General features: G+C 40.7%; 2 protein-coding genes across 5 annotated transcripts; one reads left to right on the top strand and one right to left on the bottom strand.

Annotated features, from left to right (window-relative positions):
• Window positions 1–494: 494 nt before the first annotated feature.
• LOC145888601 (uncharacterized) lies at window positions 495–16374 on the top strand. 4 transcript variants are annotated; one of them, XM_082979382.1, is made up of 46 exons: window positions 495–674; window positions 904–1059; window positions 1160–1271; window positions 1348–1541; window positions 1801–1929; window positions 2006–2128; window positions 2418–2543; window positions 2656–2781; window positions 2989–3114; window positions 3233–3358; window positions 3645–3767; window positions 3834–3962; window positions 4070–4216; window positions 4286–4395; window positions 4656–4830; window positions 5135–5254; window positions 5669–5791; window positions 6083–6285; window positions 6398–6530; window positions 6605–6786; window positions 7137–7278; window positions 7343–7489; window positions 7751–7850; window positions 8258–8400; window positions 8540–8653; window positions 8872–8969; window positions 9241–9430; window positions 9760–9890; window positions 9956–10136; window positions 10202–10392; window positions 10873–11045; window positions 11131–11300; window positions 11547–11746; window positions 11805–11977; window positions 12047–12213; window positions 12336–12450; window positions 12524–12637; window positions 12900–12985; window positions 13055–13191; window positions 13513–13660; window positions 13719–13904; window positions 13963–14097; window positions 14316–14468; window positions 14735–14840; window positions 15132–15296; window positions 15558–16374. In XM_082979382.1, the coding sequence occupies exons 1-45, from the start codon at window positions 575–577 to the stop codon at window positions 15283–15285; spliced, it is 6417 nt and encodes a 2138-aa protein (XP_082835508.1). In that variant the 5' UTR covers window positions 495–574; the 3' UTR covers window positions 15286–15296; window positions 15558–16374. The 4 variants fall into 4 exon arrangements, with proteins under 4 accessions (XP_082835508.1, XP_082835509.1, XP_082835510.1 ...); XM_082979383.1 differs by having other exon boundaries at window positions 904–1062; XM_082979384.1 differs by lacking the exon at window positions 15132–15296.
• Window positions 16375–16688: 314 nt separating this feature from the next.
• On the bottom strand, window positions 16689–20737 carry LOC145889799 (uncharacterized). Its single transcript, XM_082980834.1, has 10 exons — window positions 20684–20737; window positions 20478–20589; window positions 20209–20402; window positions 19911–20039; window positions 19230–19355; window positions 18992–19117; window positions 18718–18843; window positions 18129–18254; window positions 17466–17579; window positions 16689–17029 (listed from the first exon to the last, which is right to left on the bottom strand). The coding sequence occupies exons 3-10, from the start codon at window positions 20390–20392 to the stop codon at window positions 16890–16892; spliced, it is 1071 nt and encodes a 356-aa protein (XP_082836960.1). The 5' UTR covers window positions 20393–20402; window positions 20478–20589; window positions 20684–20737; the 3' UTR covers window positions 16689–16889.
• Window positions 20738–21015: the final 278 nt, after the last annotated feature.

Below are 21015 nucleotides of genomic sequence, written 5' to 3'. Positions count from 1 at the left end.
TTGGCAAACTGAAAAAGTGCGATTCAATGTTAACATGTTACATTTTATCCTGAGCATCCCATTTTGAACTTTTAAAGGGCGGTGTGCATTCTTAGGGTGCGGTCGATTTGTTGAAAGGGCGCTTTTTGTCACCGACCACAGATGGAATACTGGAAGTTATAGAATTAACGTATTTTTATCCGGTTGTTTTTGTCAGTTGATTTAGTCCTGATTATATGTTAAATTCCACAAAGCGATCTGTGGACAGCCTCTTATGGTGGGTGTTTATTGAGAAAAATATATTTCGCGTAAAAAAGACATCATCCGTTTCTCCGACTTATTTAAATAGAATTTATCCAGCATATACGGTGTGCGATCGGTGGTCTGCCAGGGACCTTTGGTTTTTAAATTGATCCATTTTTTTCATTCCTTAATCACATTGATTTAGTCCTTGTCAGTTTTATTATACCTGCTTTCAGCATAATTTGGCTTATTTTCCGACACGCGTCAATAGTATGCAATTGTGCCTTACAGAAAACCCAGGTAAATTATTAACTTAACAGCCTATTTGTCACCGGATACGGAGTTTCCCGCGATGAAGGGGCAACAAGCACTGTTCATACTACTGAGCATTTGTACGGCTTTTGCAGCCGGGCAGATTACCAACCCATCGTTTGCTGGATATAATTCTACGAGTAAGTGATTGGGAAATTGGTATTGGTTGCCGACAAGATGTTGCCATTTCAGCGGAATACACATTTTTTACTCCTGTTGATCTTTTTTTATGGAACTGTATTAAATCTAAATTTAGTTTTTGTGGTGAAGATATCGACTATATAGAAATGAAAAGTTCAATAACAGTCAGTGACAAGCAGTAACTGTTTCTATTACGTTTCCATTAATCCTAACTTACCTTCTCTGCAGCATCGTTTACATGCGTAAACAAACCAAGCAGTTTGGAGGTCATCCACATCACAGACCAATGCGGTACGATAGTTTCACCGTGCTGGCCGGCGAACTATGCTATGGAAATCACCGAAGGATTTTTTATATGGAACTTCAACGTTTCAAATCAAATAGGTGGTTTATCTGTGTGTAACACTGTTGGTGCTCAATTGAATATGCGAATGTCTTTTGTACGTTAACTGTTATTTTCAATAAACTTTTTCTATTGCATCAGCAATACGACTTACACCGATTACCTTTGAAACGAACACTATAAACGGAGTGCTATACTTTGGAAGGAGCGTTTCTGTTATTGTGACGGGAACCAACACCCTGGGTGTTACAAGGTAATTGGAAAGTTTAAATTAACTGATATATCAACACTGTTTAGGTGCTTTAAAAAAAAACTGTATTTAAACCTAGGCAACACAATATGAAAGGCAGCCTTACAAATCCTACCGGCGGAGCGAATCCATTCACATTCGAAAACACAGGAAACACAGCAGTCACAAGAACTGGCAACACATTTGAGTTCAGCGACACATCTTCGTTCTTCATGAGTTTCTTCTCGTCTCTTGAGCCAGTAGATCAGGGTTTCAACATATCCTACTGTGTTGGTGAGTTGCTGAGACACGATATTGGTTGTAGTGTCCAAAAAATTCCTTTCGACAAAAATTTCCTGGCCTGTTGTGTAGAAAACACCGTAGGTGAAGGGTTAATTTTCACCCGCGCAGTAAAACCTTCCTTAACGTACGTTTTGCAGTCAAGTAAAAGTGTAAAAGTGCCTTTTACAAAAAAACTCAAGTAACTGTGGAAAACTGTGCTAAATTTGTTAAATTTTTAAACTTTTTCCAATACCGATTTACTTCGTTTCAGATCAGAACATATGTGCCATAAATGCCACATATTGTACCGACACTAACAGGGGAACGTGCGTAAGAAACGGTTTCGATACGTACTCATGTGTTTGTAACAGTGGGTTTACTGGGCCCAGTTGTGGAGTAGGTGAGTTAATAATTTTTACTTCGTACCTAATTCACTGCTTCGGGTTGTTCACTTGCCTGGATGTATATTTGTACAGATTTTAACGAATGCACAGCGACACCCCCACCCTGTCATGTGAACGCCAGTTGCAATAATATTGTGGGGTCCTTTTCGTGCATGTGTAAGAATGGATATTCTGGCAATGGGACATTTTGTGAAGGTAATGCGTAGACCAATAACACAATTTCTTGGCAACCTGAAAGACGACGGAGTATTTATAATTCCCTTTGCAACCTTTCTGTTGTTACATTTTTAACATTTTTCAGGCTTGTGACAAAACAGGTATTTTGTCGTTTCCAATACCTATACCTCATGCGTATGCGGCATTTTTTCTCTGTTGATAAAAAGGTAGATAGGAATTAACCCTTAAACTGTTGCTATAGCATTTGCAGTAAAACGCATAAATTTGTCTTTTACTTGTTAGTTATTACATTATTTCACGCACACAGACATTGATGAGTGTACAACGGGTGCTAACAACTGCAGCGCATTAGGATCAGTGTGCGCCAACATGCCTGGCACTTTTACTTGTTCGTGCTCGAATGGTTGGACTGGAGACGGGACGACCTGTACTGGTATGTGCATTGATCCACTTTTCATAGTATTTTATTCAATTTTGTTGCTTGTGGATTTTCTTATATTCGTTGCGTGAAAGTGCTGTACCAAATATGCTACTTACTTTTATAGACATTGACGAATGTTTGACCAATAACGGAGGGTGTGGGTCGACAACAACGTCAACTTGCACCAACACAGGTGGTAGTTTCACGTGTGGCTGCACGTCAGGTTACACTGGAGCTCCAAACTGCATAGGTCAGTAGATTACCTTTTTGTTGAAAATTCACATAATGGTAGGCCAGTATTTTCCAAAGGTCGACGCTGACAGATGAATACATAAAATACACGAAAACTATAATTTACTTACGTGTGGAATTTTTGGTGAAGATTTAGATGACAAATTTCGGAAGATTTAGATGACAAGGGACTCAGTAACTTTTTTGTTTTTATTTCGATTATCAGACATAAACGAGTGTGCAACGGGTGCGGACAACTGCAGTGCATCAGGTTCAATGTGCACCAACATGCCTGGTACTTTTAATTGCTCCTGCTTGGATGGTTGGACTGGAGACGGGACGACCTGTGCTGGTTTGTGCGATGTTCTGCTCTTCATAGTAACTTACCTATTTCGTGGAATTTTGTTGCTTGTGTATTTTCTTCTTCGTTTCAAAAGTTACTTTACTATAAATGCTAATTGCTTTGAAAGATATCGACGAATGTTTGACCAATAACGGAGGATGTGGTCCTACAACAACGTCAACTTGCATCAACACAAATGGTAGTTTCACGTGTGGTTGCACGTCAGGTTACACTGGAGCTCCAAACTGCACAGGTCAGTGAATTACACCTTCCAAAACGCTCAAAGCTATATATCAGTTAAACTAGTGTAATCGGACGTAGTGGAATGCCAAAAAACCACACATGAACATTTGAGGCCTAACATCAACATAGATTAGGCAATCAGAAACGATTGGGATATTTGCCCGGTTGTTGTAAGGGACGTTTTGCTGTACTTTTTTCCTCTACGAGATAAGCAGAGTGAACCCAGTTCATGAAAGCATGCTTGAAAGTACATATGCTTTGCATGCTTTGTTGAAGTGCTTTATTGTATTTGCCAGACATTAATGAGTGCGATACCAATATGGACAACTGTGATGTAAATGCGGCCTGTATGAACGTGGCCCCTGGCTTTATGTGTATGTGCAACGGAGGGTGGACAGGCAACGGCACCACTTGTATAGGTATGTAGCTATTAGGGGGGTGTAAACTTATTCTTCACACACTGTCTTATTTATAACTCTAACCAGATATTGACGAATGCGCCTTGGCAATGGACAACTGCACTACGCCCAGCGAGATATGTACCGACTCCCAAGGGAGTTTCTCTTGTCCATGCAATACTCCCGAATACCGAGAAATGAACGGAAATTGTCAAGGTAAATTGAGCTTTTGCTCCACTATGCGGCAAAACTGTGTTGAAAATATATCATGTTGGTCATTAGTCAGAAACCCTTGACGACATTTGTCAAGATAAATGTTTCAGGGTATTACTGTTCCGGTAACCTTACCACTCAAACCAACTGCACCATCCCGGGTTTTATTGAATGGCCAACATTCTTCGATGGATCGATGCAGTACGAAATAAACCAAGACGTAACGTGGTTCCTGGATTTTTCCGCTAATGCTTCTGGTAATTGCTAAACATATTAATGAGCATTATACATTGATTTATGGTTTGTGCTTGTTGTTCATCATCCAGTTACTGGAATCAAAATCACAATCCTTAACATTGACGTCGAAATCGAGCAGGATTACATTATTATTAACGACAACCCCAGCTACAGGAATGTCACGCCAATAGCAATAATCGTAAGTGACAGAATGTTTGTTGTTCGCTTCTGGGGAATTGCTACATCTAAAACAAGTGTAGTTTCATATTATAAAAAGTACGCAGCATCGTGTAATTTAAGGCACTCCTGCTGTGGTGGTAATGGGAAATTTATATTCAAGTAAGGTTTACATTTGGCTACAAAAAGGTCCCCATAGTGTGGACGGTTGCAGATTTGGTTTAAAACATAAAGACACTTACCATTTGCATCAAGCATAAGGCTGAAAAAATCGCGTTACAGATAACAGGAATGGGAGGCATGATATATAATGGAACCAGTGTCGTAGGAGGCGACAACTATGTTGGTTTTGACACAACGACCAATTCCGCTATCGTCAACCGAAATTACTTCTACATACACTTCCACAGCGACCGTCAACGACCTTTCACTGGTTTTCAGCTACAGTACGAGGAAGGTAAATCTCGTGAATCATTTCCCTATTGATGTAACGGAAATTGTTTTTACAAAAACATCGAAAATTACTTGCAAAAATAAACCAAAAGGTTTTACAATAGTGGGTGAGATTCATAAATTTCTCTACTTTCAACAAACCAGCCGTTTGTGGCAAAACATATTCGAACAGTTCTGGTTTGCTGCGTTTACAGTATTATTGTTTCTTATCACTGCGATACAAATACGTAATCAACAGTTAAAGCTTGAGTTTCCGTTAGCGTGGTGATCAGTCGATAAAAACGGTAAATATTTTTTTTGTCGGGCAGCTATGGACATTTGTTCGTCGATGACGGATCCTTGCATGAACGGAGCATCTTGTTTATCTCGTTTTAGTGGTTACTCCTGTGAAAACTGCACCGGTTATTCTGGCGTCAACTGTGATATAAGTAAGATTTTTGTGCGCTATATTTAAATACATATTATAATACGTGTACGCGTAACAAACTGAGGAAGTGTTACGCACAAATATCAAATGTGTCTTTGGTGATTTCCACATCAAAAACCATAAGCAAGACATTTCGCATGTTTGCAAGTTGAATAGTATTATTTCATCCCTCAATTTTACGTTTAGCAAAATCCAGATATGCTGTTTGTATTCTAACTTGCATTGTCAAAAATTAGATAAACATTATTGATATTGGCGGTGGTTGCTTCGTAATCATCCTGCTGCGTCCAGCCACCTGGCGGTGGTCCTCCCTTTGAAATATTCATCCATGCCTTTAGCTATTACGCCATATAACTGTGTACCGTTCAGTGTAATTTAGTTGTTTTCCGAAAGTAGCCTTTCTTTTTTATTTTAGATATCGACGAATGCGCATTAATGACAGACAATTGCGATATCAACGCGATGTGCATGGATACTAATGGATCGTACACTTGCTTATGCAACGCTGACTACACTGGGGATGGATTAAGCTGCAATCGTAATTAAATTTATCATTATCTCAAAAATTTTGTTTTTGCCCTATTCATTGTTAAGCTGACCAACTTATTGTGTATATGAACAACTTTTTGTCACTAAAAATACAGTTGCAAAAAAAATAAATAGTGTGTTTTCAAACACAGAAGTAAGTATGGTAGTGTCCAAGCGAAATACAATACATTTTATAATTCGCATTTTATATTCCTACCCTATCGGTTTCCCCTTTCGGAAAAAAATATTTTTGACTGATGCGAAAGATGGCGTAAACGTCTGTTTGATATTGAACATGCAGCTCACATTCAAGTGACCGGACCATTTGCGACAAGCGTGTACAACAACGTCACTGGTTTGATTGAAATGACCATTACGTTTGATGTCACAAGTGCGTGGCGCAATAACAATAGCTACGTTGAAAACTACAACATTACCTACACCGATGAGTTCGGTACAACGTCGAGTGTTCTCACTTCATCGGTCGGAGTCCCAGGATACATGGTAGGTGGCCCAAATGACTTAGCAGAAAAACTTGCCGGATTCCTTGCTGTGGTATTCGGGGTTCGAATCCCGGTGTGCTAAAAAATAAATAATGTGTTCATTGTTTTTGCAGAGTGTGACAATCAACGTTACAGCGAACACAAACTACACGTTGGGTCTTAGTGTTGGTACCCCGGGTCCTTTGGGGGGCTCGGTTGTGATTACTTTTGTCACAGCTACAGTCTCAGTGACAAGCGGAGCAAGACGTAAGATATATTTTAGTTGAAGGTTAAAGCTTGCTCTATGTGAAGGTCAACTTCATCCAAACAACTTTTTGCAGTTCCTCTCGCTCCTACCAGTCTCACAGCCTTATCGACAGATGTCCAAACCCAACTTACGTGGACTAAGCCCAACGAAACGCTGAGAGGCGTGGCAACCGAATACCAGATTGGAGCTGTGCGTTCCACTGACAGTTGTAACACATTCTCTATTTTGGGATCTCAAAACGGCTGCAATGAAACGGTATGAAGTAACAAGCTACTGGATAAATAATATCGTTAACCACAATTTTTTTGAAACCAGCAGTTGAAATATGTATAAATTCTTGAAGCATTTGGTTTAAGCTTTTCGCAGGTAACCGTTCTCAAATTTTAGTGAAATATTCTGACCTCTGACCTTCGGGTAAACCCTAAGGCCTAAAGAATTGATATTTGTTTGATTTTAAACATGGCTTTTTATATAGTAATACGGAGACCAAAAGTGATGGTATCAACACCCTTGTTACTCGAGTAAAGTAATGGTTTTGTTGAAGTTTAAATGAACTCAAAGTAATTTATTGTATGGCAGAAGTTTACCTCATCCATTTCAATTAGTTCTACACGATCGACCAAACCATCTTCGGCACATCGTTTATTATTACCGATCTCATTCCATATCGCGAGTACACCTTACGTATTCGTGCGAGAACTACCGCCGGCTTCGGTCCTTGGAGCACAAGCGTGGCTTCCTTTACTGGTATGTAAACTACTGTTAGTTATGGGTATGGAGTTTTCAGTAGCTTACATATGCTTTTGTACAGGAAATATTTGCCCATCTGTGAGAGAAAGGACAGCTGGCCTCACTCCGTGTCCCTACACGTCAGGGGGGTTGCTCTCCGAGAATTTTCCACGCGCTTATCCTAACCTGGCGCGCATGAACTGGCTTTTCAACCACACCGGTTTAGGAGGCAAGTGCCAATGTTTTTATTTAGGATTGCTGGATTAACAGAAATTTCCAGTCTGCGCATTAGCATCTTCTAACAAACAATGCAGTGTGTACAGTTTAATGGCACAACTTTCACACCGTGCTCTGTACGTAAGTGCTACAATATAGTATTTAAGGATAGTATGATGCAAGAAGGGAATAAATGATAACTCAAATTTCTAACTGCCAGTTTAGGCCATGTGAGATTTCTATGGTCGGGTTTTAACTTTATTTCACTTTTCAGACATAAGACTTCGAATCGATATATTCGTCACCCAACTAGATCAAGATCATTTTGATTGCGGATATGGAAATTTTCCCAACCCCATCACGCCGTCTGACATGTCAGTGCATGTTTATGTTTTGTTTTGAGAAAACCTCCTTCTCTCAGACTGCTATTTTCCGTTTATTAGTGTTTATACAAAAAAAATTTTAAATGATACAAATTTAGTATTCACTGTGTGTAAAAAAATATGTGACTTTGAGTAATTCAGTGAATGTAAACAAAGCTGTAGGCGTTGGTAACCTTTACTGTTTACGAACTATGTCGAAATGGTAATGAGTTGACGTGCCACCTAACGCACAGCAAAATATATAGACCCTTCTTAAAGACCACAATTCTGCGTCGCGAACAACCCACTACACAATAACAATAGTTTTTATAACCTCCAAGCACAAACAGCTTATAAGTTGTGTCTTTTGCATCTCGTTTTTTCTTGGATTTTTTTTTGAAGCTTTTTTGTGTTTACAGCAACGTGACCCTCAGTGGAAACCTCCTCAACACCCGGCAACCAATCGTGTACAAGGAAGCTGAAACAGGAGGTTTGGTATGGTGCAGATTTGAAACCGATGCTTTCGTAACGAACAGAGGATGTTTGGTCATATCGGAAATAGGTATAGGACAACTTTAAGGCTTGACAAAGAACTTTGCTTATATGTGTTGATAGCTATGGCAAATACTTCTGCACTTACTTTCGAAAAATCAATACTGTAAAGAAATATACATAAAACGTAATAATTTTCCCCTTTCCAGATATTGACGACTGCGTAGAAGCACCTTGTACGATGGGAGGAACTTGCACCGATCTTGCTTTCGATTTTAATTGCGCTTGCCCTTCCCTGTGGGCAGGAAAAGTCTGCAACATTCGTAAGCTCAAAATGTTCTTCCTAATGTCGTTCATTTCGGCATGTCCTTTTACGGTTACACATTTTTGCTCATATTGCTCGTATTTCTGATGATAAAGAGTTTTGCGCCACCTGAAATTATTAACATTCTTTTTTTATTCTTTCTTTAGAATTCTTTAGAATTCATCAACAATTTGAATCAAAACACGATTTTACGTGCATTTAATTTTTTTGTTACAGCGCTGGTAACTGTGGTCGCCATGTGCTCCAGTACTTCTTCTGACACCATCACTGTGTCGTGGACAAACAGCAGGCCCAACGACACCAACTTGATAACCGTAAGACTTTCTGTCAACTGTTTTCGAATAGGCCAGTGGTCAATTTTCCGCTAGGGGCCTACTTAAATTGGCAATTTTAATTTTTTTGAGGTATATCAGCAACCTTGTCATTATTGGGATATAATATTAACATTTCGACAATAAAAGATGCGTTCACACAAACATTTGACTTTACTAACATGCTTCTCGGTAGACCTATAAGATCTTCGTCGATACTTAAAAAGCCTTTCCTAATTGATTTGGACGAAACATGTTGCTTGTTACGTTTCAGGGCTACAAGGTAACATACAGTTCCGCAACGGTGTCGACAACGGTGGCAAATTTTCCCGTCGACGCCAGCACTCAAACCTTCACCGGTTTCGCGGCCTATGAAGAATTCACAGTCGAGGTAGAAGTAATGGCAGTCAGTCCAGCAACCTTTCCGACACTTAGCAGGTGCACTGGCCGCACAGACGAATCAGGTGACTGGATAATTTCTCAGCAAGCGGTGGCCACTTATTTGTAGTTATGACACGCAATCTCATCCGTCGATCCTTAAGAACTCAAAGGTGATGAACCTGAAGTGGCAACGACGTCAACACTGATCATATTTTTAATTACTGTAGGGAGAATGCCTACAGTATTTCACTTAAAAAAATATACGTAGTCAAAATAGCACCATGTAAACATAAAGTACATAAGGACCGCCTTTTATAAATTTTTAATCAACAGTAGTTTTGTAAGTATGGGAATTTATAAAGTTCGCTGCAAACGTGAGTCACATATTTACGTAAAGCCTTGGTCCTTTTAGCGCCAAGTGCACCAACCGGCGTCACGGCGTCGGCAACAGTTGGATCAGTCAACACTTTGGATGTAACTTGGACCCAACCATCGACTATCAATGGAGTCCTGACAGGATACACTGTCACCTATACATCCACTGTAAGTTCAAAATTGATGCAAAATTTCACATTCTTTTTATTACAGACACCTGACTTATGTTTCAGGACCACATGGCTAACAACGAAACTGTGGATACTCGCTCTGTAGCTGCGGCCGCTGCCATGACCAGCATCCGGATAACAGGACTTAGAACATACAGAACGTACAGTGTAACGGTAAGGGCCACCACAGGTGGAGGAACCGGACCCGAGAGTTCTCCAGCAAGTGCAAGAACCAACGAAGGAGGTACATAAATTATGAATGAGGTTGGAATGCGTAAATTTTTACAAAGGTTTTGTGTTCTCCTGTAGCTCCAGTTGGAACTGTACTTTCGGTTACATGGCAAGCCGGGCCCCGTGAAGTCAATATTTCCTTCAGTGCACCTTCAAATCTCACTGGGGTGTTCGTTTATGACATCACCGGATTTCCAACGGTTCAAACAAATGTCGGTTTAACGCCAACTATCGGATCGCTTGCACCCGCTACAAGTTACACGATTGAGGTGAGATAATTGCTGAATCAGTTGATGTGGTTCGTCAAAGAAAAGACATCATCAGGGTTAGAAGAATCACCGATTAAAACCCACGAAGCTTAGGGCGTTTTAAAATATTATTCTGTAATATACTTGTATTTCAAAACAAAATATTCTATTCTACATTTGTTAACACCCAAAGCCACTCAAGTCAAAAGGTTTGAACTTTTCCCTGTCCGCTCGTAGGCCTATGTCAAGCCAGAAGTGGTCAAAGTAAAGTAAAATAGCGACTTTCATTATCCAATAATAACAATTAGACTGTAGTTTATCCGTCACCTATGAGAGTTTATTATCACCTGTATCTGTTTTCCTTGACCCACAGCTCCTAATAAAAATAAAAACAAATAAAAACTTTTTATAATCTGATAAATAAAACACCCGTGTTTTATTCACTAATGAGGTCATTTTGCAAGGACTTGAGAGAAAAAACACGTGACTTATTATGTTCAGATAACCGCAAGAACTGCAGGTGGACCCGGCCCCGCATTCAGTTTGGTGGTAACAACTAATGAAGACATACCTGGTCCAGTGCCCACACCCACATTTACTGCAGTCACCCAAACCGGGATGACAGTTCAATGGTCTCCTCCTTCCACCCCCAACGGCGTAATCACAGGATATCGGTATGAAAGTTTGACAAGCATTACTGCATGTTCAATTCCTTACTGGAATGCCTTGATTTAAATCCCTGTTCCATGTGTTGTGCAGAGTTACTTGGAGCCCTGGTTCAGGGGATTCTGGCACTTTGGCAGCAACAGCATCGTCGTATTCCATCAATACATTGTCAGTCTACACACAATACACTGTCACAGTTTACGCCTCAACAGCTGTTGGTGAAAATAGTGGAACATCTCAGAACCAGAGAACAATGGAAGGAGGTGTGTATGCGAGTGTATGTGTGTGTGTGTGTGTGTGTTTGCCAATAGGAGTATCCATGTTTGACCCGTTGGTGTACTTATTTAGCATGTAATCATTGGTACCAAAGTTATTTGCAAGCTAACAAATTTTGTGTTGAGTGACAAAAACTGCCGGTCAATTTTCGGATCATCCTCGTATGTCCACAAACTACAGTAGCTAATGAACAAACCATGGACTAATCGTCAATGTTACGTTTATCTCCACAGCTCCCGTAGAACCTGTCCAGAATATAAACATCGCGGCTGGCCCAAGGGGCGTCAATGTCACGTATGGTCCACCACCTACCACCACTGGCGTTTTTACCTACGTATTGCAATATCGACTTGCAACTGAAACGAGCTTTTCAGACAGCCCCGATCCCAATGCCATCGTCGGATTACTTCCTTTCACGCAGTATGTGATCAGGGTATGTTAAAATACGTTTAGAGTTTTTTTGAATTTCTTACTACATTTAAAATGTTCAGGTGGTTGTAAGCACATCTGGTGGTCAAGGTCCAATTTCTGGTGAGGTTACTACGACCACAGCAGAGGATACGCCAGCAAACGTCACCATAAACACACCCACAACAACCGCAACCAGCATACTGGTAAGTTGGAACGCGCCAACGATGCCCAACGGAGTCATTACAGGATACAGGTAAGATTTCTTTTGATGAATATGTTTTATATCAGCCGCATTGTAAGAGTTCGCTAATACGTGATGCAGAGTAACGTGGTCTCCAAGTGGAGGCGAGATGATGTTGGCACAGGGCGTTACCTCGTACAATATTCCAAATCTGTCTGCCTACACAACATACAGCATAACAGTCTATGCAAGTACTAATGCCGGAGAAAACACTGGGCTTGTCACAACTTTCAGGACTGCAGAAGGAGGTTAGAGTTTGTTAAAATCATTACATTCTTCTGTGCAGTTTTTTTACTTTATAGGCAAGTGCATGTAAAGTATTATACAGAAGTACAAACTTTGCGGAGTTCTTTCATAATTTGTTTTGCAGTGCCGGATCCACCGAGTTTGGTGCTCACCACGAATGAAAATAACACAGTGACGGTGACTATTACAACTGCAACACCACTAATGGGAATTGTGACACACAATGAGCTTACAATCCGGTAATGAGCATCCCCAAAAATTCAGTAATGCCGAAAGCACAGCATGTTGAAACGACGCTTTTGTATTTTTTAGACAAGATCCTGTTGAGTGCCAACAGCTACAGGATACACCAGGGTGTTACGAAGTGGTGAGACTTCTTCCCGCATCCCAATCTGTTTTCGTCACTGAAGTGCTCCCGGCCTACAGGTAAGCGTTGAGACATGATGCAAACGCCGGCCCGGTGCATATACAACTATTGTAAATACTTTGAGTTCATAAACTGAGTGGCAAACACCGTTTCTCCATTTCATACTCGCTTGGACCTCTGGCCCGCCTGTATTTTTTATTATTTATGCTCCGTGCGTCGAAAAGATAGCCCACTACGCGTTTAACTAATATTTGCTGAAATATGTTTGTGTGCACTTTTGACATATGTAATGAAAATCGTAACATAACCTGCTTTACATAGAATGATTACCATCAGTGTAAGAGCTAATACATCAGCCGGATTCGGATCCAGATCTGTTCCCACCACGTTCAGAACCAACCCCGGAAGTAATTTATTTTGTTGTGGCTTCGGCGACAAACGGCAGGAATTAATAAGATATATTTCTGTTTTTTCAGTGCCGGGGAGTATCACAAACCTGGTTGTGTCGCCGATCAGTAACACCTCCATCCAAGTGAACTTTACGACTGCCAGGCCTGTCCCAGGACCGAGCAATTTCACCATCACCTACGTGGACTTTAACGGAAACTCACAGGTAATCACGCTTTTTCCTTTTTTGCTGCACCAAATTTGTGCATGGTGCAACAAGAAAGCTGTACTGTGAAAAACGAGCGAACGGTTTTGTATTGAAAAGTCATGGAAGAGTCTCATGCAGTTTTATCAAAATCATAGATATTGTACACACGACAGTAGTATTTTTGTCTTATGCATGCGTTGTAGTGTTTGTAGAAATAGAAAAGATGTTATAAGCAGAACCGATTGATTTAAGCGATTTTAATGGACAGAAATTTGAATGTTTAGACCCAAAACTTTTCTTCCCACAAAAAGTCTCTAATTTACGATTCTACAATTGCAGCAAATCGTCATTTCTGACAACAACTTGGCTTTGTCGGTGTCAAGGGTTATCAGTGGCCTCACCGCTGGGTCAATATACACTGTAACTGTTACCCAAACATCCTCTGTCGGTTCCTCGCCGGTGTCTCCCTCGTCATCGTTGCCAAGACGTAAGGTTTTTAATTCAACACATAGTTGCAAATGCAAACAGTTTGTCTGTTTTCGCAGCATCAACCCCGGTACCTGGTGCACAGCCACGGGTCGGAACGAGTACAAACCTGCTCGGAGCGTCCGCTACCTCCGCTTTTGCCGTTCCCAACCCGTGCCTTGAATTAGTGGCCCTCTTTAGCCGCGAATCGGGCACCGTTTATGCGGTTGATGTCGTCGTCAAGGAAGAAGCATCGACAAGCACTGGTATGAAAAACACAGCATATGTTTGTCTTTTCAATCTTCTTTGCATCTGATTTTTTAGCTTCTCCGCTCGTTTGGTCGGCGGTAATCTCGCAAAATCCTGTTCCACCCTACTGGGCTGCCACGATAATATGCGCGACGTCGCAAGCAAGAAAAAAGAGACAACTATCAGCAAACAACGCAACGTTCATTGTTGGTAAGGACCTTTAATTTGTGTATCACGTATTGACAAAGAAAAGCACAATGTCTTTCAGTCGAAAATTTACTGAAGTAAAAGATGAATATTCGGTTGTTAAGAACATGTCTAAATCAACGATTTGTTACAATATTAAGTGTGAACATGGCGATTATTTACTGTCGATGAAGGTTATGAATGTGTGGGTTTATTGGACGCGCTTTGTTTTTTACCGGTAGGCCACGACACAACCTGCAACACGAATGCTGAACGCGTATGCAACGGTCCGCTTCCCAGCGACCGTTCATTCCAAGTGGCCTATAGGGCAGATACAAATGCACCGGAAGGGAAATCCGCTCTCACCAACTACTCGCCGGCTGTCAGAACCGCAGGTAATTTCTGCAAACTGTTATATTCGTAGGACATTTGAGACCATTTAGTTTGTTCAAAATCGAATAAATTTCTACAAAATGTAATCAGACCAAACAAATGAGCCCTTGAATAAAACTTCTGATCCAATAAATACAAACTAAATAAACCGTGAACAATACTTAAGCACAAATACAGTGTATGAATAAATCTAATCAAACGTTTTCATCGACGATGGTGGTGGTTTTGTTTGATGCACAAAACTGTAATATTTTCCTTTGGGTTGCAGCCACCACGGGTCTTCAACCAGGCGAAATTGCAGCTATCGTGATATGCAGCATCGTCGGCTTTCTCCTCATCCTCCTGATCATTTACTTTGTGTACAAGCGCAGAAGGTAACGATTGACTAAACCTTGCGTGCCGTACTTTCATAGCGAATGCTGCTTGCCTGACATTGATTACCGCTTCTGACTTCAAACAACATGTCTTTTTCTGTGATCGATAGCAACGACAGAGTCTAACATGTTTCAGACACGTAAAGTTTGTGTAAATATTTAGCGCATCATCTGCTTGTGTTGTCAATGATTCAATGGTGGGAGGCGACTCATGGTAAATTAAACGTAAAGCACTAAGCTTCGCACAAAGTCAACTTTACGCTCCAGCATACACGATCTTCTGTTGGTTAGGGGTGCTGGAACGTATGAACCAAAAGGCGGCTTGGACAACGACGCCTTTGACGACAATGGGCGACAGCGTTACCGTGTGGACCCTAGCGTTCCGGCGTCAACCGCTTATACCGGGACAGATCCAGTACCTGGAACAGAAGAAAGGCTTGCCTGAAGATTTAATATGTGCGTGTGGCCTACTGTACGTGTCGCGACACTTGTATGCAAACACTGTTCGCACCAGCAGTCAGAAACCTTCAAGGCTTATGGCTTACAATTTCTCTCCTGGCAAAGCTAAATTACTAACCCTCTTGCTGCAAATAATCAGTTTATAACGCTATACCCTACAGTTCCAATAACCTTGCGAATCTTTTGCTTGCATGTAACGCTTATAGTAGCGCAGTCGTTTTAAATGAAGTGGCAACCCATATTCGTTTTCTGTTTCAGCAACAGGGACTATGCGTAAGAACAACGAGTTTGGAAAGAACACGCCAATGATTTTCTTGCAACAGGCAATTCTCGTCTTTACTCTAGAACTTTATTTCGCAAATTTTTTTTTATGCAGAGTGTTCTTTTCTTTGTATCTTGTATTTGTTCACTACCAGACACCCACACGTGCTTAACTTTTGCCCTTACTAAGACATTTATATTTCTCACAGCCTACGTAACTGTTTTGAGTTTTCACTAACCCAGAGCGGCGTTAATTATCTTTAATATGCTACGTGATGTGGTTCGATCTCAGGCTGCTTGCGGTTCTCTGCCTAGTGTCATTGTGGCCATATCCGAAGTCCCACATGCTTATCGTCACACAACCAGCAGCTGCACTTAAAGGCGCAACGATTTCACTACTTTGTAGCGTCCTTAAACTATAGTTTCAACAAAATTTACTTTTTTGTGTGTACATTATATACCTGCCCCTGTACATTTTTGATGTTCCGGACGTGGAGTCGCATCATTGTTTCGCATTCAAGAGCCATACTGCATGAATTGCTGAAGTATGACGGAGGCCCGCACAGAGTGTTGTTCAATTGGCTTTGAAATACCTTGAAATGGTTACTTGATTTGCTATTTCCTGTTTTGTAAGTTTATTTCCCAACTGTTGCGTGGCTCTCGAGCTCTCAGCCTGACCCATTGCGTGGCGCAGTAATGCTCTGTTGCTCTTTGACGTGTGTGTTTGTGTGCCCTCGAGGACGATTGCTTGCCTAATCTAACAAACGCCGCATTGTCGCTAATACAAGAATAAGTATATCTAAAAGATACACAACGCCTCTCCTTTTCTGTGGGTTGTAATTTATAGTCCCGAAACTTTGGTGAAACCATATCTTGTCACTGAGTGCTTTCGCAGCATCGGGGCGATACCCTGCATAAAGTGAAGGTCACCTGGTCAATTGTGCCCTTGTACAACAGTGTAATTTGAACACAATTTCAGTATCGATTTTTAAAGGGGGTTCTAAAGTTAAACCCTTAGACAACAGGCGCGTCAGAATAAAGCCCAAAAAACAACAACAACAAAACGACGAACAATATTGTAGGTTAAAGGTTTTCTTTACATTCATCTACTTACTTCAGTTATACTATGGAATTAAGTTGTACTGCGAATCATTCGCTTCAAGAAATCTGCGCCACATACTTACCTAACCATACACGTTGAAAACACACATGCCATTTCTATTGTAATTGTTTTTTGCAAGAAATGTACTGGCCAATCAAAAACAACTTTCTGCACTGCCGCGAAGTTGTAACTTTATTGAGACGGTTCTTAAATTATAAAACAAAATGTCATGGGGAATCGGATTGAATGATGTTTCTATTTGTTGCGCATGCGCATTGGGCAAAGCACGGTGTTGGTGACGCTGGTAGTGACTCCATGCTACAAATAACCATGGCGGCATTTCCCCCAATTTGAATTCCATTCACAACTAAAAACAACATAGCGAGTTAAAATATCAGTCTGGGCGAACTGCCTGAAACAGTGAAACCAGTCCTATGTAACGGAGTTGTTTTCTATCGTTTGCTGCTGTAGCATTCTGACGTGTGGTGGCATTCAAAATTGTTAAGAAGGAATTCTATAGGAAAAATATGGATTACGCAAGATGCCATGTTTACGACTGATTCTATAAAGGGGAAGAACCCTCTACATGCCACCATTGATTCTGACCTCATGTATTATCTGCTTTCTGTTATTGATCGAATATTAGTAACGGCAATGTTTACATGATTGTGTTTTCTTCAGCACCAGAGGGTTACCTACAGAGTGCGGTCAAAGTCTGTGCTTCAACCAGTTGAAAATTTTGGCAGTTGCATGTTGGTAAAAACAAAAGAAATGAACAAAAATGTAAAAAGTACTAATCTTACCTGTACAAGTGACACCCTCTTGACTCTTTATTAACTCGCAAGACGTGCTGTCGTTTTTGTTGCTACAAGTTGCACGGTTGTACGTGCTTTGTTCAACTGCACATTCGTTTATATCTAAAGCATCAAAAAATTATTTTGAAAAGAAAGCATTGATCTTGTTGCACTGCAATAGTCCGCATCCGTTTCGCACTAGTCTATGTCTAATAACCGAAATTAAAACCCACAAATTAATGTGTCGCAACTAAAATTTACGTCTTTTCCAACAATCCGGAATGTAAATAAAATCTAGCTTTTTCAAGTATTTTATGTCTTAATTTGCCAGCATCACGCATCGAAAAAACACCTCATAGTTTCTGGTGGCCTACGAAAAGTTAAGGTTGGACTACACTACTTTAAGTGTTTTTGGCCAATATCTCGGTTCGATGCAACGAAAGAGTTTGGATATTCAGTGAAGTGGATTTTCAGAAAAGGGTCAGAAAAAAAAAACTGACCCATGCAGTTTTTACCTTCAGTGTAACGTGCCATACAGCCACATGTAAAATTACCATTTGTGTTGGTGCTTTGGTTTTGGTTGGCCCACACCCTCTGATATCATTTATAACATTTTTTGTGACCATTAAACGCGGGAGAAAAGCATAAAGCAAGTACCCTTAGCACACATACCAGCACAGGTCGTCCCGTCTCCAGTCCAACCATCCAAGCAGGAGCAAGTAAAAGTACCAGGCAAGTTGGTGCACATTGAACCTGATGCACTGCAGTTGTGCGCACCCGTTGCACACTCGTCTAAGTCTAATAACCGAAATTAAAACCCACAAATTAATGTGTCGCAACTAAAATTTACGTCTTTTCCAAAAATCCGGAATGTAAATAAAATCTAGCTTTTTCATGTATTTTTGTCTTAATTTGCCAGCATCACGCATCGAAAAAACACCTCATAGTTTCTGGTGGCCTACGAAAAGTTAAGGTTGGACTACACTACTTAAATGTTTTGGGGCAATCATCTCGGTTCGATGCAACGAAAGAGTTTGGATATTCAGTGAAGTGGATTTTCAGAAAAGGGTCAGAAAAAAAAACACTGACCCATGCAGTTTGTAGCTCCAGTTTAACGTGCCATACAGCCACATGTAAAATTACCATCTGTGTTGGTGCTTTGGTTTTGGTTGGCCCACACCCTCTGATATCATTTAAAGCATTTTTTGTGACCATTAAACGAGGGAGAAAAGCATAAAGCAAGTACTCTGAGCACACATACCAGCACAGGTCGTCCCGTCTCCAGTCCAACCATCCAAGCAGGAGCAAGTAAAAGTACCAAGCAAGTTGGTGCACATTGAACCTGATGCACTGCAGTTGTGCGCACCCGTTGCACACTCGTCTAAGTCTAATAACCGAAATAAAAATAAACAAAATACTGAGTCCCTTGTCATCTAAATCTTCCGAAATTTGTCATCAAAAATCTTCACCAAAAATTCCAAACATAATTAAAATTATAGTTTTCGTGAATTTTCAATAAAAGGTAACCTACTGACCCATGCAGTTTGGAGCTCCAGTGTAACCTGACGTGCAGCCACACGTGAAACTACCACCTGTGTTGGTGCAAGTTGACGTTGTTGTCGGCCCACACCCTCCATTATTGGTCAAACATTCGTTAATGTCTATAAAAGTAAGTAGCATATTTGGTACAGCACTTTCACGTAACGAATATAAGAAAATCCACAAGCAACAAAATTGAATAAAATAGTATGAAAAGTGGATCAATGCACATACCAATACAGGTCGTCCCGTTTCCAGTCCAACCAGACGAGCACGAGCAAGCAAAAGTACCAGGCATGTTGGTGCAAGTTGATCCTAATGCGCTGCAGTTGTGCGCACCCGTTGCGCACTCATCAATGTCTGTGTGCGTGAAATAATGTAATAACTAACAAGTAAAAAACAATCTTAAGCGTTTTACTGCAAATGCCTTAGCAGTAAACAAAGTGTTTTTTCTCGCAAGCGATATTACAGCAAGCTTCAGTTAATTAAGAGACGATATTGTGAAGTGTAGCTGAAAACCCAAGTGGCGGAACGTGATCGGTCATATGTAACAGTGGCGCCAGTCGTGATGTTACAATTTTCCCTTGCAGTGGTTTTTATTTCAACCTGAGTTAAAGGTGTTTTCGATTGAGAATTAATAAACAACAAACTTTTGAAATCGGTTGGATGCTTTCCGAAATATGGTCGTTGAAACTTTTAAAATAGCGAATGTTTCGGCACGATCACAAAACGCAGTGGAGCACTGCCAGCCACTTAAAAACTGACTAAGATTGGTGTTCTACTGGGGAGTATGCCCTCCTAGGGCTTCACAGTGAAGGTACCAAATAGGTACAAACTACCGGAGACATCCCACAATAGAACACACATGGGAATTAATCGTCTGGTCGCTTCTGTGTCACACAAACATGTACGCACCAGATGTACAGTTGCTCCCAGTAAACCCACCATTACACCGACAGGAATACGTGTCGAAATTGTCCCTGACACACATTGTCTTAGTGGTGTTTGTACAGTACGTAGAGTTCATGGCGCAAACGTCCTGGTCTGAAAGCAAGATAAAATCCACTGTCTAACATTATAGATCACAAATTAGCCCTATATTTTCCAAACAGTTCAAACATGCACCCAATACAATTGAATAAAACATAAAACCGAGCAACAAGATGGCTGGAAATGGCTTCTCCCTGAAAAAACATTTAACTCTGCGACTTACCAATGATGTAGGATATGTTGAAACCCTGATCTACTGGCTCAAGAGAGGAGAAGAAACTCATGAAGAACGAAGATGTGTCGCTGAACTCAAATGTGTTGCCAGTTCTTGTGACTGCTGTGCTTCCTGTGTTTTCGAATGTGAATGGATTCGCTCCGCCGGTAGGATTTGTAAGGCTGCCTTTCATATTGTGTTGCCTAGGTTTGAATCAAGTTTTTTTTAAAGAAGCCAAACAGTGTTGATACATCAGTTAATTTCAACTTTCCAATTACCTTGTAACACCCAGGGTGTTGGTTCCCGCCACAGTCACAAAAACGCTTCTTCCAAAGTATAGCACTCCGTTTATGGTGTTCGTTTCAAAGGTATTAAGTGTAAGTCGTATTGCTGATGAAATAGAAAAGGTAGACTGAAAATATACTCTATTTCTGCAAATTATCACTACATACTAATTACAGTGGTGAAGTTATTTCAGTGTTACCGATTTGATTTGACACGTTAAAGTTCCAAATGTGAAACCCTTCCGTTAATTCCGAAGCATAGTTCCCTGGCCAGCACGGTGAGAGTATGGTCCCACTTTTATTGTTGATGTGGATCACTTCCAAATGTGATGATTTATTCAAGCATAAAAACCTTTCTGAAAATATACAAGCATAAAAGCGTGTTAAGATCGTCAAAAGCTTTCTCAGCTCGATAAGGCGAACAATTAGCGCAAGGTATTTAAACGATGTCAATGTCAATTTCAATGTCATAAACTTACCGACCGATGTGTATCCAGCAAACGATGGTTTGGTAATCTGTCCAACAGAATGG

Source organism: Ascidia mentula, chromosome 2 (genome assembly GCF_947561715.1).
Source record: "Ascidia mentula chromosome 2, kaAscMent1.1, whole genome shotgun sequence".
NCBI classification, from domain to species: domain Eukaryota; kingdom Metazoa; phylum Chordata; class Ascidiacea; order Phlebobranchia; family Ascidiidae; genus Ascidia; species Ascidia mentula.
The sequence above is the reverse complement of the archived record's forward strand: the minus strand, read 5'-3'. Positions and strand labels throughout refer to the sequence as shown.

What these genes read in the sequence shown, in the direction of transcription:
- LOC145888601 (XM_082979383.1), top strand. Translation starts at nt 575, where the DNA reads ATGAAGGGGCAACAAGCACTGTTCATACTACTGAGCATTTGTACGGCT. An exon ending in TGCAAGAACCAACGAAGGAG is followed by an intron (nt 10,137 to 10,201) that starts GTACATAAATTA and finishes GTTCTCCTGTAG; the next exon opens with CTCCAGTTGGAACTGTACTT. An exon ending in TTTCAGGACTGCAGAAGGAG is followed by an intron (nt 12,214 to 12,335) that starts GTTAGAGTTTGT and finishes TTTGTTTTGCAG; the next exon opens with TGCCGGATCCACCGAGTTTG.
- LOC145889799 (XM_082980834.1), bottom strand. Translation starts at nt 20,392, where the DNA reads ATGAAAGGCAGCCTTACAAATCCTACCGGCGGAGCGAATCCATTCACA. An exon ending in AGACGGGACGACCTGTGCTG is followed by an intron (nt 18,255 to 18,717) that starts GTATGTGTGCTC and finishes TTCGGTTATTAG; the next exon opens with ACTTAGACGAGTGTGCAACG. An exon ending in AGACGGGACGACCTGTGCTG is followed by an intron (nt 17,580 to 18,128) that starts GTATGTGTGCTA and finishes TTGATGCTTTAG; the next exon opens with ATATAAACGAATGTGCAGTT.